The 13,714-nt window shown below is 35.4% G+C and overlaps 1 protein-coding gene across 2 annotated transcripts in view; it reads left to right on the forward strand.

Annotated features, from left to right (window-relative positions):
• The window catches only part of LOC117107836 (hemicentin-1-like), a 55,312-nt gene that overhangs the window by 24,547 nt on the left and 17,051 nt on the right, over window positions 1-13,714 (forward strand). Inside the window, exons 30-47 of one of the 2 annotated variants that reach the window (XM_033249628.1) lie at window positions 687-965; window positions 1,871-2,146; window positions 2,434-2,721; window positions 3,196-3,495; window positions 3,645-3,926; window positions 5,108-5,255; window positions 5,547-5,671; window positions 6,009-6,287; window positions 6,658-6,924; window positions 7,239-7,426; window positions 7,714-7,795; window positions 8,165-8,296; window positions 8,852-8,983; window positions 9,102-9,292; window positions 9,944-10,025; window positions 10,556-10,852; window positions 12,726-12,911; window positions 13,489-13,659. In XM_033249628.1, coding sequence (XP_033105519.1) covers window positions 687-965; window positions 1,871-2,146; window positions 2,434-2,721; window positions 3,196-3,495; window positions 3,645-3,926; window positions 5,108-5,255; window positions 5,547-5,671; window positions 6,009-6,287; window positions 6,658-6,924; window positions 7,239-7,426; window positions 7,714-7,795; window positions 8,165-8,296; window positions 8,852-8,983; window positions 9,102-9,292; window positions 9,944-10,025; window positions 10,556-10,852; window positions 12,726-12,911; window positions 13,489-13,659 — 3,705 coding nt within the window. The remainder of the gene's footprint in view (window positions 1-686; window positions 966-1,870; window positions 2,147-2,433; window positions 2,722-3,195; window positions 3,496-3,644; window positions 3,927-5,107; window positions 5,256-5,546; window positions 5,672-6,008; window positions 6,288-6,657; window positions 6,925-7,238; window positions 7,427-7,713; window positions 7,796-8,164; window positions 8,297-8,851; window positions 8,984-9,101; window positions 9,293-9,943; window positions 10,026-10,555; window positions 10,853-12,725; window positions 12,912-13,488; window positions 13,660-13,714) is intronic. The other variant, XM_033249637.1, reaches the window with a different exon arrangement.

Raw genomic sequence — 13,714 nt, forward strand, 5'->3', positions numbered from 1 at the left:
TGTAAAATATGAAAACACTCAAAATTTTAATTCAAAAATTCAAATGCTCATTTAAAATGATAATGTTAAAATAAGTTAAGTTTATAAATACAGATTCAAACAATTCAGGTTTTGTTAGTTTATACTTTAACTACTAAAAACCTCTGGGTTTGTTTCGTGCACACACCATTGGTGTATCCAGTAATAACATAGAACTTTGGTTTATATGGTCTAACTCACTGCTTAAAGGGACCTACTGTAAGTGGACCTTAACCTAAGGATTAGCTGCTAAAAAAGATTGAGGGTAAATATGTCTTTAAAATAATGAGTTAAACATTAAACATGTCACTAATTAATTAATTAAGTTATTTATTTTATTCATCATTAGTACAATAGCAGCCCAATAGCTGAATTGGAGTACCGGATAACAAATTCAGTCATATTAAAAAACATCAGTGAAAAATTTAAATAATGTTTTTTGAAACATACTAAACTACCTCTAGAAACTAATGAACTTAATCAATCAATCAATCAAATCAATCAATCAGTAGGTAGATCAATATATTTATATGTGCATATTTAATTATGTATTTTAATTATATTTTTATCTATTTATATAAATTTTATGTGTAAAGAACAGAAGTTATCAAATGCAGTTTGTATAGCAATATTTTCACTTTTATTAATTTTATTTACTCCATTATTAGTTCCACCTCGATTTGGTGATATCCCAGTAGAGGAGGCTATTGTTGTATCTCCTGGAGACCCTGTGCTTTTACCATGCGAAGCTGTAGGCAACCCACGTCCAACATTTCAGTGGAGAAAAGAAGGCACAGTCCTCCCTGACCAGAGTGCTGCCTATATCATCTTGTCATCTGGATCAATGTATGTTAATAGTACCCGTGAATCGGATAAAGGAACATATACATGCTTCGTCTCAAACATTGCAGGAACGATTCAGAAGGACATACATTTGTTTGTACAAGGTAAAATACAACTCTGATATTTTGTAGATCCTTAAAAGAATTGCCAATATAATATCTTCCTTTCATTCATTTATACAAAGGGTAAAAATCAAATCAGATAAACATTTTAAAATAAGAAACTAACATAACAAATAAAATTTTCAATCAAATTTCTTTATTGATACAAATGCCATCAAGGGCCAATATTTGTACAACAAAAATACATCACAAAAAACAAGCGACAAATTAAAAATATTGTCTACAAAGTATATTAGTAACTATGCAATAAGGGGTAGGAATGTCACTGCGCTAAGTTCCTAATAACCCGCATACCCCACCTAACCAAACTATGCATCCTGGGGTAGGGATGTAAATCCACTAAGGTCCTAATGACCCACATACCCCAACCTTATCATGCTATGCATCTCAGAGTAGGGATTAAGTCCTAAAGACCCACCTACCTCACCTGACCATGTAATAGTACCTTGCGTTGGGCTGCATTCACACCCGATCCGAACCAAAATTCCTAGAACGTTTTTGATGTGCGTCTAGTACGGGCTTCTATTCTTTACCACTGATTCAATTTTTTTTTTCCGTTTCGTGAACCATACGAACCAAATTCGGATTTGATGTGAATCTACCTTTATGCATTCCAACTTACTTTCCTCCATTGTTGCACCGCCGCTCAGATGGGCATGCATGCAGTACCTTATCCTGTAGTTATGTATGCTAACCTCAAAGGCTATAAATAATCAACAGCCTTTTGTACCTGTTGCAAGTCTTTTTAAGGAGGCATTTTTTAACATCAAATTGATTCTAAAATCTGTAGTTTTGCCCTTCTACATGATGTATCGAGAGTGATAGATTCTATATTTTAACATTAATAAGCACATGGTAAAATAATAGTAAATTTTTTTTAATTACAGAAAGACCGAATATAGATATATCTGGAGAACTTAATGTTGAATACTCACCACCAGAAGGGAAGGACATGAATTTACGCTGTCCAGCAACCGGTACCCCAGTTCCTGACTTCTACTGGTTCAAAGATGGACAGCCAGTTTCTGGCCCTCGATTCAACATCAAGCGTGACGGCACACTTCAAATTAAAGATGTAGTAAGGACAGACTCTGGTAGTTACCAGTGTTTGGCCACCAATGTTGCAGGAAACACCACTTTGATGCTGGATCTTACTGTTAGAGGTACAATATTTTATCCAGTATTTATTGTTTATTTACCTATAATAAAATTGTTTACACAAAAAATATATTTATTATGAAGTGTTTAAAATGTACAAAATGTAAAAGTGTGAAATGAGAAATAAAAAGAAGATCGTTGTGCTATGTAGATGTGAGAAAAAATAAATCATTGTGTTGCGTTGATCTCCTCATTTAGGCTTAATTGTCAATTTTTCTGCCTTGTTAGAAGATCCTTGTCAAAGTTAAATAATCTATTCAAATTTACGACCGATTCTTTTTAATGTTGTCAGTACCACCACGCATCTTGAACAAAACATTTACGCCAATCGACCTTGTGGTTTACCTCCACAATCCACTAAGTTTGATCTGTGAGGTTGTCGATGCCGTTCCATATGCCACAATCATTTGGAAGAAGAATGGAGAGACCATTGTAGATAAGACTCCAGACATCCAAATTTTGGACAACGGTCAGACATTGCACTTTCCAAGTGTAGTGTCCGAGCATGGAGGGCGATACACCTGTATAGCAGAAAACGGCGTTGGTGAAGATACAAAATTCTGGGGTCTAACAGTTCACAGTAAGTTTCAATTTTGATGAATATCCAGTCATTATACTTGAAAGCAAAATATGTTACTTTCAAGTAAAATAATTGTAAGCAATTAATTCATTTTTGAAAAGTAATTTTATTTTTTTGTCACCACTTATTTTAATTAATATTAATGTGGTGTCATTAATCCACATTACGACACCACAATTCCATGGAAGTGAAACTGATTATAAATTTACTTATTCAAACTTTGTAAAAGTGATGTAGTAGATGTAACACCAAAACTACAATAATTAGCAAAAAAAGATATGGTATATTGCAGAAACTGAACAGAAATAAATTGTACCAAAATGACATTTAAGTTGGAAAGTAAAAAAAATGAAACTGTTAAACTCAAAAGAAGTAAAGAGGCAATTGTTAGGCAAGAAGTACAAAAAGCCAAAAATACAATAAATGTATTATGACAATGAGAAATATTTCAAAATTAATTTATTTCACTTGTAGTACCACCAACAATTATTGGTGGCGGTGATGTTGTGTTCCCGATGAGACCTCAGCCGATAACTGTTGACCAGGATAAGCAAGTTATGTTACCGTGCAATGTCTCTGGCAATCCGAGACCGAAAATCACATGGTACAAGGACGGCAATTTAGTGACACCTAACGAGCGTGGCGTTACAGTGTCGTGGGACGGACAGATGCTGACCATTAGCCGTGCTGATGTCATTCACACTGGTCACTTCATGTGCGTGGCTTCCAGTGTAGCAGGCAACACAAGTATTGAATACGAGTTAACTGTTAATGGTAGGTAACGCAAGTTGCATTAAATAAACAACAGTGGAACAGAAGTAAACTTTATCTGAATCTGTATTGATATGTAAAAGCAGTTACTGAACAATTTTTTTTAATATGTTGATGAAACTTAATATACTTTTATACTTATTTAAAATTAGTACCACCAATCATATTTGGATCTGAGTTCCCAGTTAATGAAAGCGTCACCATAAATGGAGCCATTACCCTAGACTGTACCACTACAGCCACACCGGAACCAACCATTGAGTGGTACAATGGTGAGATACCTTTGGCAGGTAGTGAGTTAGGTGTACGATTTGACCAAAAGAAGCACCAATTGACCATTGAGAATGCACAGCTGGTGCATGATGGAGTCTATCGATGTGTTGCAACTAATGTGGCAGGCCAACAGGAAAAGTACTTCAACCTGCAAGTCCAAGGTTTGTGTCTTGTTGCAATTAATTTTAATTAAATAATATATATGTAATCTTCTATATTTTAGTAATTTTTTTTTATTCTGGTTTATAAATTCATACATAAAATTATATCAGACAGGCTGAAATATACTCCAAATAAAAACCCTAATTTGCAATCAAAATTTAAAACGAATTAATTGAAATAGCAATTTTAAAAGCTATTCTGCCATCTGAATTTAATATAAACATTAATATATTTAAAGAAAATTATATGTAGCATACTTTTAACTACATAACTCCTGAAATTAATTACCAGGCAACTTAATGGTCTATGTATAGAAACATTATTATTTGGGCATCTGGTAATTGTTGAGGAGTTTTACAAATGCTGTTTCATTTTATTGTATACAACAACAGTCTATTTCATGAATACTTACCTGGATAAACCAACTAATTGCCATTGTTCCCAAAACAGAACACCCATTTGGAAAAAAAAATAGAACAGTCAGACCCAGGGCGCCACTTACAAACCGTCTCCTTAACAATCGTCCCCATTCCCTATTCCACGTTCATTGAGGGAGCTCCTCAGCCTCTGAATCATGAATCTCGAATGAGTCGTCCATAGGTGCCGCAAACTTAGTTGGGGACCAGTGCTCGCAAGTATCCGCTTTACTGCAAGAGTGACACAAAGGGCACTCCGAGTGTCTATTGAGTTTTACACTCGGTTTGGGGCCCCACACGCCGAGCACAATGACTTGTGAGCGGGTATAACTAAAGAAGAGACTACAATTCAAGCTAAACGTCTAAAAGTTCTTGAAAAGAAATCCAAAATTCCAAGGTAAAATAACAATCCAAGAATTCTTCTTGCAAAAGATAACAAAGAACACAATCTGAGACATGTGGTCTTAGCAATATAGGCTACTACGTTACAAAGGAGCTACTTCAACGAACAACGTAGAATAGGGAATGAGGACGATTGTTAGGGAGACAGTTCGTACGTGGCGCCCTGGGTCGGACTGTTCTATTTTTTTTTCCGAAGGGGTGTTCCGTTTTGGGAACAATTGCAATTAGTCGGCTTATCCAGGTAAGTATCTCACTCATAGACTACCAACATCACAATTGATTTGTGTAATTTAATGTAAAGAAATACATTTGAAACACATTTGCAATATAGGGAGTTAAATATATCAAATTACCTGTTTCAGTACCATCCACCATCACTGATATAAGTGAGGGGCAGGTTAGTGTCGAGTTTGGCTCAGAGGTAACGCTAACCTGTGACAATTATGGCATACCGACACCGACTGTGACATGGTTCAAAGGAGATAACTTCATTCCAGTAGACAGTGCAAGGTATGTCAAGTGTGTAAATATCTAGGTCAGATAATCTACAACTTATTTTCAGTGGAGACTCCGGTGGTATGTTTTAATTATATTTTTCTAAAGTAATTTAGATATGCTGTGTATTGTGTTTGATTTTAATTGAGAGGGTCTCTTAAATATCATCCTTACTGGAATGGTTACCCTCTAAACTTTTGGTTAGAATAAGCAATAAGTAAAAGAAATACATTAAGTGAGAAAGTGTGATTAGGCATTTAGTATCATTAGCATTTTAAATGACTGTTTTTGTTGATTTTGTTTTAGGTTTGTCCAGACAAATAATGGTCTGTTCATTGCTGAGACTACTACCACCGACACTGACCTCTATAGATGTATAGCCTCAAATCCCGCTGGAGAGTCTGAGCGCAGAGTTTACCTCCAGGTCTTAGGTAAGCTCTCAGTGTCACTGACTAGCACTTAAAACTCTTAAAATTATCTCAGGGTATAATTCAGACATGGTGTGTCCACTGATGTAGATGCCTCTGACACTCCTAAGCCCCAGATCACATCACAGAAGAACTACCACATCATTGATGGTGAAAGATAATTATTATAGTAATGAGAGATAATTAACAGTGAACAAAGTGCATCTGCAAAAACATGTCTAAAATGCTCAAAAATGGTATTGAATACAAATGAAGTGAGGAATTTGATACGATGTGAGAAGTAGAATTCTCTGTCTTAATCACTGTGTTAATCTAAATAGAACTTCTCTTTGTGCTTTAGTTGTACCAACAATCACCCGTGGTTTGGACACTATCAAGACAGTGGTTGGCAGGAGGGTACGTTTGCCATGTGATGCCTCTGGCACTCCTAAACCCCAGATTACATGGCAGAAGAACTACCACATCATTGATAGAAATGATAATGATGATGGATACAAGATCCTTTCTAATGGCATGCTTTACATTCAAGAAGCCACAATTGAAGATGCCGGAATCTATCGATGTATAGCTTCCAACCAGGCTGGCACAACTGCAATGAAGATAGAACTTCAAGTACAAGGTACAGTGTATTTTGTACCTTTTTAAATTTTGATTAAGACACCTATATCAGAAAAATCTTTAATTTGCAAAATAAAAAAACAACTGTGTGTTTGAAAGATTGTATCATATTAAATATAACCAGTTTTAGTATCATCTAGATGCCTGCTATACATTAATGTCAAATTAGAGGTCTGTCCCAGAATCTGATTTGTATTTGACATGACAAGGTGCACACACTTGAAGTAACTGGTCATTGTACAGTATGAATAAAACATAGGTTGCATAGGAACTACAGTCGCCACATGGGCGAAAATAACTTTGTTATTGTCATTTTTATGTATTTTGTAATTAAATTTGTTTTTTAAATGTTTGTTTCATTTTCTTATCAGTTGCTCCAACTATCAATATCCCTGAGAAGTTTTACTCAGCTGTTGAAGAGGAAGCCATTATTCTAGAATGCAGTGCTACAGGAATTCCAAAACCAGAAATTCAGTGGCTGCACAATGGCATCGAGATCTCTGACAGACGCTATGTCAAACGCCTTACTGGATCTCTCCAAATACCTTATGTACGAGCTGAAGATACTGGTCGATATACTTGTCTTGCTAAGAACGATGTCTCTAGCGTGTCTGGCAGTATCCAACTTCAAGTATTAGGTATGTACTTTATTATTTATTATTTTTACTTATTTAATTAATATCTCTACATACAATATTTTTACTATAGAAGAGCAGTCTAGTGCTGAGTTAATCTGATGGTAACCACTGCTTGTGTACTAAAGAATGTTTCTCCAAAAATTGCGAACAAGATGATTTTAACCAAAAGGCCAGAGTAGAGCCATTGCTTGGGGGTGGGGGTGATTTTTATGGCTTAGGAAGGTAGAAATTGTGCTTGTACACAACAAATTTTATTAGGAACTGTAATCATAACTTCCATGCATATCAATACATACATTTTTGTTGTTGTTTAGTTCCACCAACGATCACTAAAGATCAGGGAACATACGACATCGGCCTGTACAGCCGTGCTGCCTTGCCATGTGTGGTCGATGGCGCACCTAAGCCTGATATTACATGGACCAAAGATGGGCAACCGATTGAGGAGAGTAGCCGTTATTTTATCCTAGAATCTGGCACCCTTGTGTTTGAGAGAGTAGAGGTAATCTTTAGAGTTCTTTAAATTTTCATTTTGCTCTTGCTTTTGCAGGGGATTTATATATTTCTGTATTGCAGTATTATATTTATTATTGTTTATTATTAAATGTTAATAAGGATGGTCATTGGTAGTCACTCTTCTCAGCTCTTATAAAATTGGTCTCACAAGATATATTTTAACATAATGTTTTCGAAGCATCATTTTTTATTTTAATTGACTGTAGTTATAAATTTATACAATAGTGACAGTGACGGATACTATTTTTTCTAAACTGTTTTTTTTTTCTGTAGAGAACCGATGCTGGTCAGTATGTATGTACTGCAATTAACGTTGCTGGACGAATGTCTCTCAGTGTTGAGCTTGTTGTCAAAGGTAAGTGTTTACATTGTCTAATAAAACCAGGGGCAGATTTAGTGGGCGCGGCCTGGCACCAGCCCCCCCCCCCCCCCACTTCCTTTTTTGGAAAACATAAAAAAAGACAGAAAGAAAGAAAATAAAAAATTTATTGCCCAAAGCACCTCAGAGGTTATTTTTGGGCGTCTACAACACCAAAATTTCCTGGAACCTGGTGGTGTTATCTCTTTTGGATCCCCTTTCGGACATTTCTGGATCTGCCCCTTTAAAACTACGCATTTATGTAATGACATCCTAAAGTTTTTTATGAACTCTGTGATATTTTCATATCAACACTGTAATGAAACTACAAAGACAAGAAATTTTACCTTTTTTGTTATTGAACAGTTCGTCCTGACTTTGTTGTCTTCCCTAACGACTTGGAGCTTGCTGTTTACGAAGAATTAGAATTAAACTGTAAAGCTATTGGTACGCCTACACCTGAGATCACATGGAAAGTGAACAATACCATTATTCCAGGTAAGACCACAGTAAGGTAAAGTAGAAACCTGCTCTTTTGGCCCACAGGCCAGAGTGTTCCTCTCTTTTTCAACGGCATTTGTTCCAGACTGTACAATGCTGTGGGGGTTGGCCACTATTCCCACACAACAATCTAGATTACCTTCCCAGTTGTTACCTAAAGAGATAAAGTGTATAATATAACCGCCTTAGCCATGGGTGCATTGGTGGGACGTGCCAAGAATGTCGGACTAGGGACCCCATTGAACAAATCCAAATTTAAATTCAAAATATTTTTATTGCAATCAAATTAAACAGAGATTGAAGTATATAAAACAGTAAAAATTTTAAAAAAGACAACAGAAAACAAAAGATTAGACAAGAGGCAACTGTCCCCGCATCTTCTCATAATATAAGCAGAGGGAGCAGTTTTAGAAGATGCATAAGCCAACCTAAAAGTGCTAACAACCCAACACTTATACGTGTTAGCAGACCATATTACACCTCTGTATAGCATCCATGTGAAAGATACCAATATAACATTTGTTGATAATTTGTTGTTTTTTTCTCTTGCAGGAACCGTGAGCATCAATGGCAGCAGTACTTACAGGATTGTCAACGTGATGAAAGAAGATGCTGGAAAATACACCTGCGTAGCAGAAAACTCAGCCGGTAGCAGAATTGCTGATGCTGTTGTCCGCATAAGAGGTACAGCTATGAACAATTGATGTAATATAATTATAAATCATTTTACCTCATGATTGCTATTAATTAATTGATAATTTTATCTATGTGTCTGCACCAAATAATCATTTTATCTTCATAGTGCCTCCAAGGATCATGAAGCAACCACCACGTTCCTGGACTGCCGTGCCAATGTCCGTCACAATGTTTGATTGCGATGTGATTGGCTTCCCAGAACCAAGAGTCATGTGGTTTAAGGATGGCGAGCCTGTTTCACTTGACAACCGTATCGTGAGAGCAGACAATAACTCTCTGGTGATCCACGATACTAACGTAAGGTTTTTTTTTGGTCTGCTGCCAACAATATGTTATATTTTTTAATTCTACTGGACTCAATGGCCATATTGAAATCATACCTTTCCATTTCTACTTTTGATTTCTCATCAATGATATTAAGCTAGGAACTGCTTAGATACACACTTACATGACAGTAATCCTACTCGGCTTCCATGACAATCTTGTCCTGCCACAGGTGGCTAGGTTCTTAGAGACAATGCCTCACCCAACCAGGATGGTGCCAGGATTTTTCCAACAGGTGGTCCGATATCTCCAATGGGCGGCGCGATTTCCCCTACAAAAATTTAAGTGGCGTGGTCGGCGTTGCTCAAAATCTCCCGGAAGCGGCCCAGGGAGCGAATCCCTGGAAACAATGACAATTTAAGGGTTTCAACAGTAATGCTCCTTGACGTAGGACCCTACCCCTAAAGCTGCACCCACCCCCCAAAAATTTGCTGGCACTACCCATGTAAAATGTAAAAATGTACAAGAGTTTGCTGCTCAGTAGCTTTCAACTATAATTATAACTCAAATATGCACTGGTCTTCGCAGTAAAACTAGAACAAAGCTGAACTTAAAAATCTGACAGATAAATTTTGACATTATTATCTGCTTTGTTTCATTTCAAAACAATACTCTTTTTTGCAGGAAGTTGATTCTGGAGTATACCGATGTGTTGGTATCAATGAAGCCGGAGAAGCCTCAGTCATTTCAGAGCTCCGTGTATCATGTAATTACTTTATTTTTATTTTTAACCTGTCTCTTATACACATCTAGATGTGTATAAGAGACAGGTATCTGTGTGTGTATTTATATTAGTATATTTATTCAAATACAAAATTTACAGAATAAAAAAAACCATAGCAGTCAAAGCGGGTTTGAGGATTAAATTTACAATTAAAAATTTACAAACTCATTATTTAAAATTACAATTCTATATTATCTATTATGCTTTAATTAATAATTCTAAGTTGCATATTTAAATTATTTGTTTTTAATTGATGACCTATAGTTTAGATCATTGTAATTGTTTGATTCATATTTTGGGAAGAAAATTATTTTCTGTAATATGTAATGACCTAGAGTGACTTTTGAACTACAAAACACTTTAAAAAAAAGGTAGTTTTATTTTTTCACTATTAATAAATCAGTTCAAATAATTGTATAACATTTCCTTTCTTTATTTTTACCTTTTTTTATTGTAAGTAATGAAAAATATTTATATCATTATATGTAAATGGCTTCATGTTATTTAACTAGATCCACCGCAGTTTTTGATTGAACCAGTCGCAGCCAGTGCCAGCCTGGGTGAGCTGATCCGACTGGATTGTACCGCCCAAGGTATTCCTATACCTGTGATGACATGGCATGCAGAGCTAATCGGACGACCTGGCAGTTACATCATCAACGCTGATCGTCAGTCTCAACAATTCAACATCCTCTCCAACAACTCTCTTGTGATTGTGTCTGCGCAATTAGAAGACAGTGGCATTTACACATGCAAAGCATCCAATGAATTTGACAGCATACTCTCTAGTGCTCAGGTTACCATTAGAGGTAGGTTACCGCCACAGAAAGTGGTTGAGGTGATGGTTGTGGTGCCGATGATACATTAATTGAGTGCATTTAGTTGGAGAGCCAATAATAATAAAGTTACTTGGAAACGGTTGATAATTTAGAGCTACCAAGAAAAGATTTTCCGTTTGGTTTAGTGTCCAATATTGTCCTTAAATTGCCTTGCGTATGTTGTATTTGTCCATTTCGTGAATACTTACCTGAATGAAACAATGCAGGCCACTATCCTTTTGGGAACTTACCTCGAAAATAATAACACACATCATAAAATATGTCATGTAAGCACTAGGCTCTGGCCTAATGGCTATAATGATGAAGAAACAAAGACATGCATGGCCAGCATACATTGGCAGCTAAACAAAACAACACAATGCACTCAATGGTAAGTGAATACTCACAGTGAAAGGAAAATTGAGGCCTGTTACATAACATTGTTGTATTATATATGCCTGGGTCGGACAATTCTATTATTTTCTAGGTAAGTTCCCTAAAGGAAATAGGAATATTCATTGAAAATGTTCATCCATTTAAGTATCTCACTCATAGACAAACAACATCACTTCTGATTTGTGTGATATGATCCTTCTGTATTCTATTTATTTCTTCCATATTCTGTCAGTAGTTATGCAATCTTGTAGCCTTCTGCATTTTGCTAGTGCATGAAGTAAAAAGAAAACTAATTTAGAATTTGAAAATACACTTTATTTAGAGAATCTTTTAAAATTTGAGAAAAATATTTTTATGAACAATTAATATTTCCACTGTCATGCTATTCACAACCTGCGCCAAAAATTGTCGGGTTTTGTTTAATGAAATTTTTGAAGTACATAATCAATCATCAAAGCAACAATTTTATGATTGTCCATCACGTTTGTCTAGTTGTAATGCCGACAGGGGGGAAATAATTTTACTGGTCATTCCAAGTTAGATAAAAGTAACATTAATGCATGTTTAGTGATGTTGTAACACAAAGCGTTGAATGTTCTTTACATGTTATTGTGCATACATTAATTTAAAGGTCTTTGAATTTAATATAAATGAAATTGAGTGTTTTGAATTGTAGACAATTTGTACCATGAACAATTTTTTGAAGAGCATTTATAGATATATTGCTCTAAGTAAAGGCTATTTCTAAGGACGATGAATCATTTCACTGCATGAGACAACTTCATGGCATCGTTCATCTAACTGTGTGGAACAAGTTGTTCAATTAGTGGTACAATTTCTCTATAAAATGAGTCACTTCTGGTACAAATTGTCCAACATGTTGTGTCAGTATTTCAATTGAAAATGTTTGTAGATGATAGTGACCATATTTATTTTTTCTTGAAATGTGATTTTATTTTTGATTGCATTGTTGATTTATTAATCATTTATGTTTTTAATGTACATTATAATTTTGTATTTATTTATTATATTATTTATTAATTTGTTTATTGTTTATTGTATTATGTTTCTTTGGTGATTTTTGTCAATGCATGATAATTGGTAAATTGATGTATTTGGTAAAGATATACCATCAGTGTTGAGCCAGTCAATTTTTGAAAATAAAATTCAATATCTAATTTGCTTACTTTGTATTTAAGTAAGTTATTTGCTTTCTAATTGAAAATTGCAACACAACATTTTTGTTCTTGATAATTAAGTTGACTGGCATACAATTATAAGCAGTATTTTTGTAGTAAAAAAAAACTAAAATGCTTCAATCTGTTTTCTAGATTTAAGCACAGATGGTTTATCTTTTAATTTTAAGCATTTGTAATGTATTTGCATCATGTTCAATCTAGAACCTTTATTGTCTTCACTTCATCCGTGTTTCTCTGTCTGCTCACTGTTCTAACCATTACGTTTCTAGTCGACGGAAATTGGTCTCCTTGGCAACAATGGGGGTCGTGTAGTAAAACTTGTAGACACCAGGGTGAAACAGGCATGCAGAAACGTATGCGACTTTGTAACAATCCAATGCCTGCAAATGACGGGCGATTTTGCACCGGGCCCGATGCTCAATACCGGGACTGTAATGCAGATATTAATTGTCCGAGTAAGTTAAACATGATATACTCGCTGGAGAAACAATATTTGGTGGAGGGTAAAGGTTAGATAATAAGTATGTGTGTTGATATGTACTGTATTTCTACACTGTGTATTTTATTGTGTATATGATGTGTAATTTTTCTCAGCCATGTGTCTCTGAAGGTGTGTGAGTGTGGTTGAGGGTGTGTAGGGATGTGTCAGTGTGTGTATAGATCGGTGTAATAATGGTGAATCTAGATTTAGGACTACTATTCTGTACACTTTTGTTTTATCTTCTGTTCCTTGTTTCTCCTTTTCACTTTTATCTTTGATGCTTGATCCTATCTTCATAGCTTTTCTCTTAGCCTCTACAGTATTCCATGATTTAGTTAAAACAACATAATCATCATCATCATTAGCACCATCACAATCATAATTTTCATTATCATCCATCATAATTTATCATCATCATCCACCTTCACCATTATTATCATCATCCATTATCAAAACATACAGTATAATATTTGCCAGGAATTATTCACAAAATACTTTGAAAATTGACAAATATCTATATTAATTGTTGAATGTGTCATGCTTCTCCTTAGTTGATGGAGGCTTTGGCCCATGGACACCGTGGGAACCATGCTCAAAGACTTGCGGGCGTGGAATTCGCACCAGGGAGCGCAAATGTAACAACCCAGCACCACAATATGGTGGCAGAGAATGTCAAGGGCGTACCACTGAGCAAGTGCTGTGCATCATGGGAGAGTGTCGTAGTATGTTTTAATAAAGTTCTTAACTATGTTTTTGCTGTAAGGTCTAAGACCTATA

This window comes from Anneissia japonica, unplaced genomic scaffold, assembly GCF_011630105.1.
Source record: "Anneissia japonica isolate Jap-2015-1 unplaced genomic scaffold, ASM1163010v1 scaffold288091_len1417266_cov198, whole genome shotgun sequence".
Lineage (NCBI taxonomy): Eukaryota > Metazoa > Echinodermata > Crinoidea > Comatulida > Comatulidae > Anneissia > Anneissia japonica.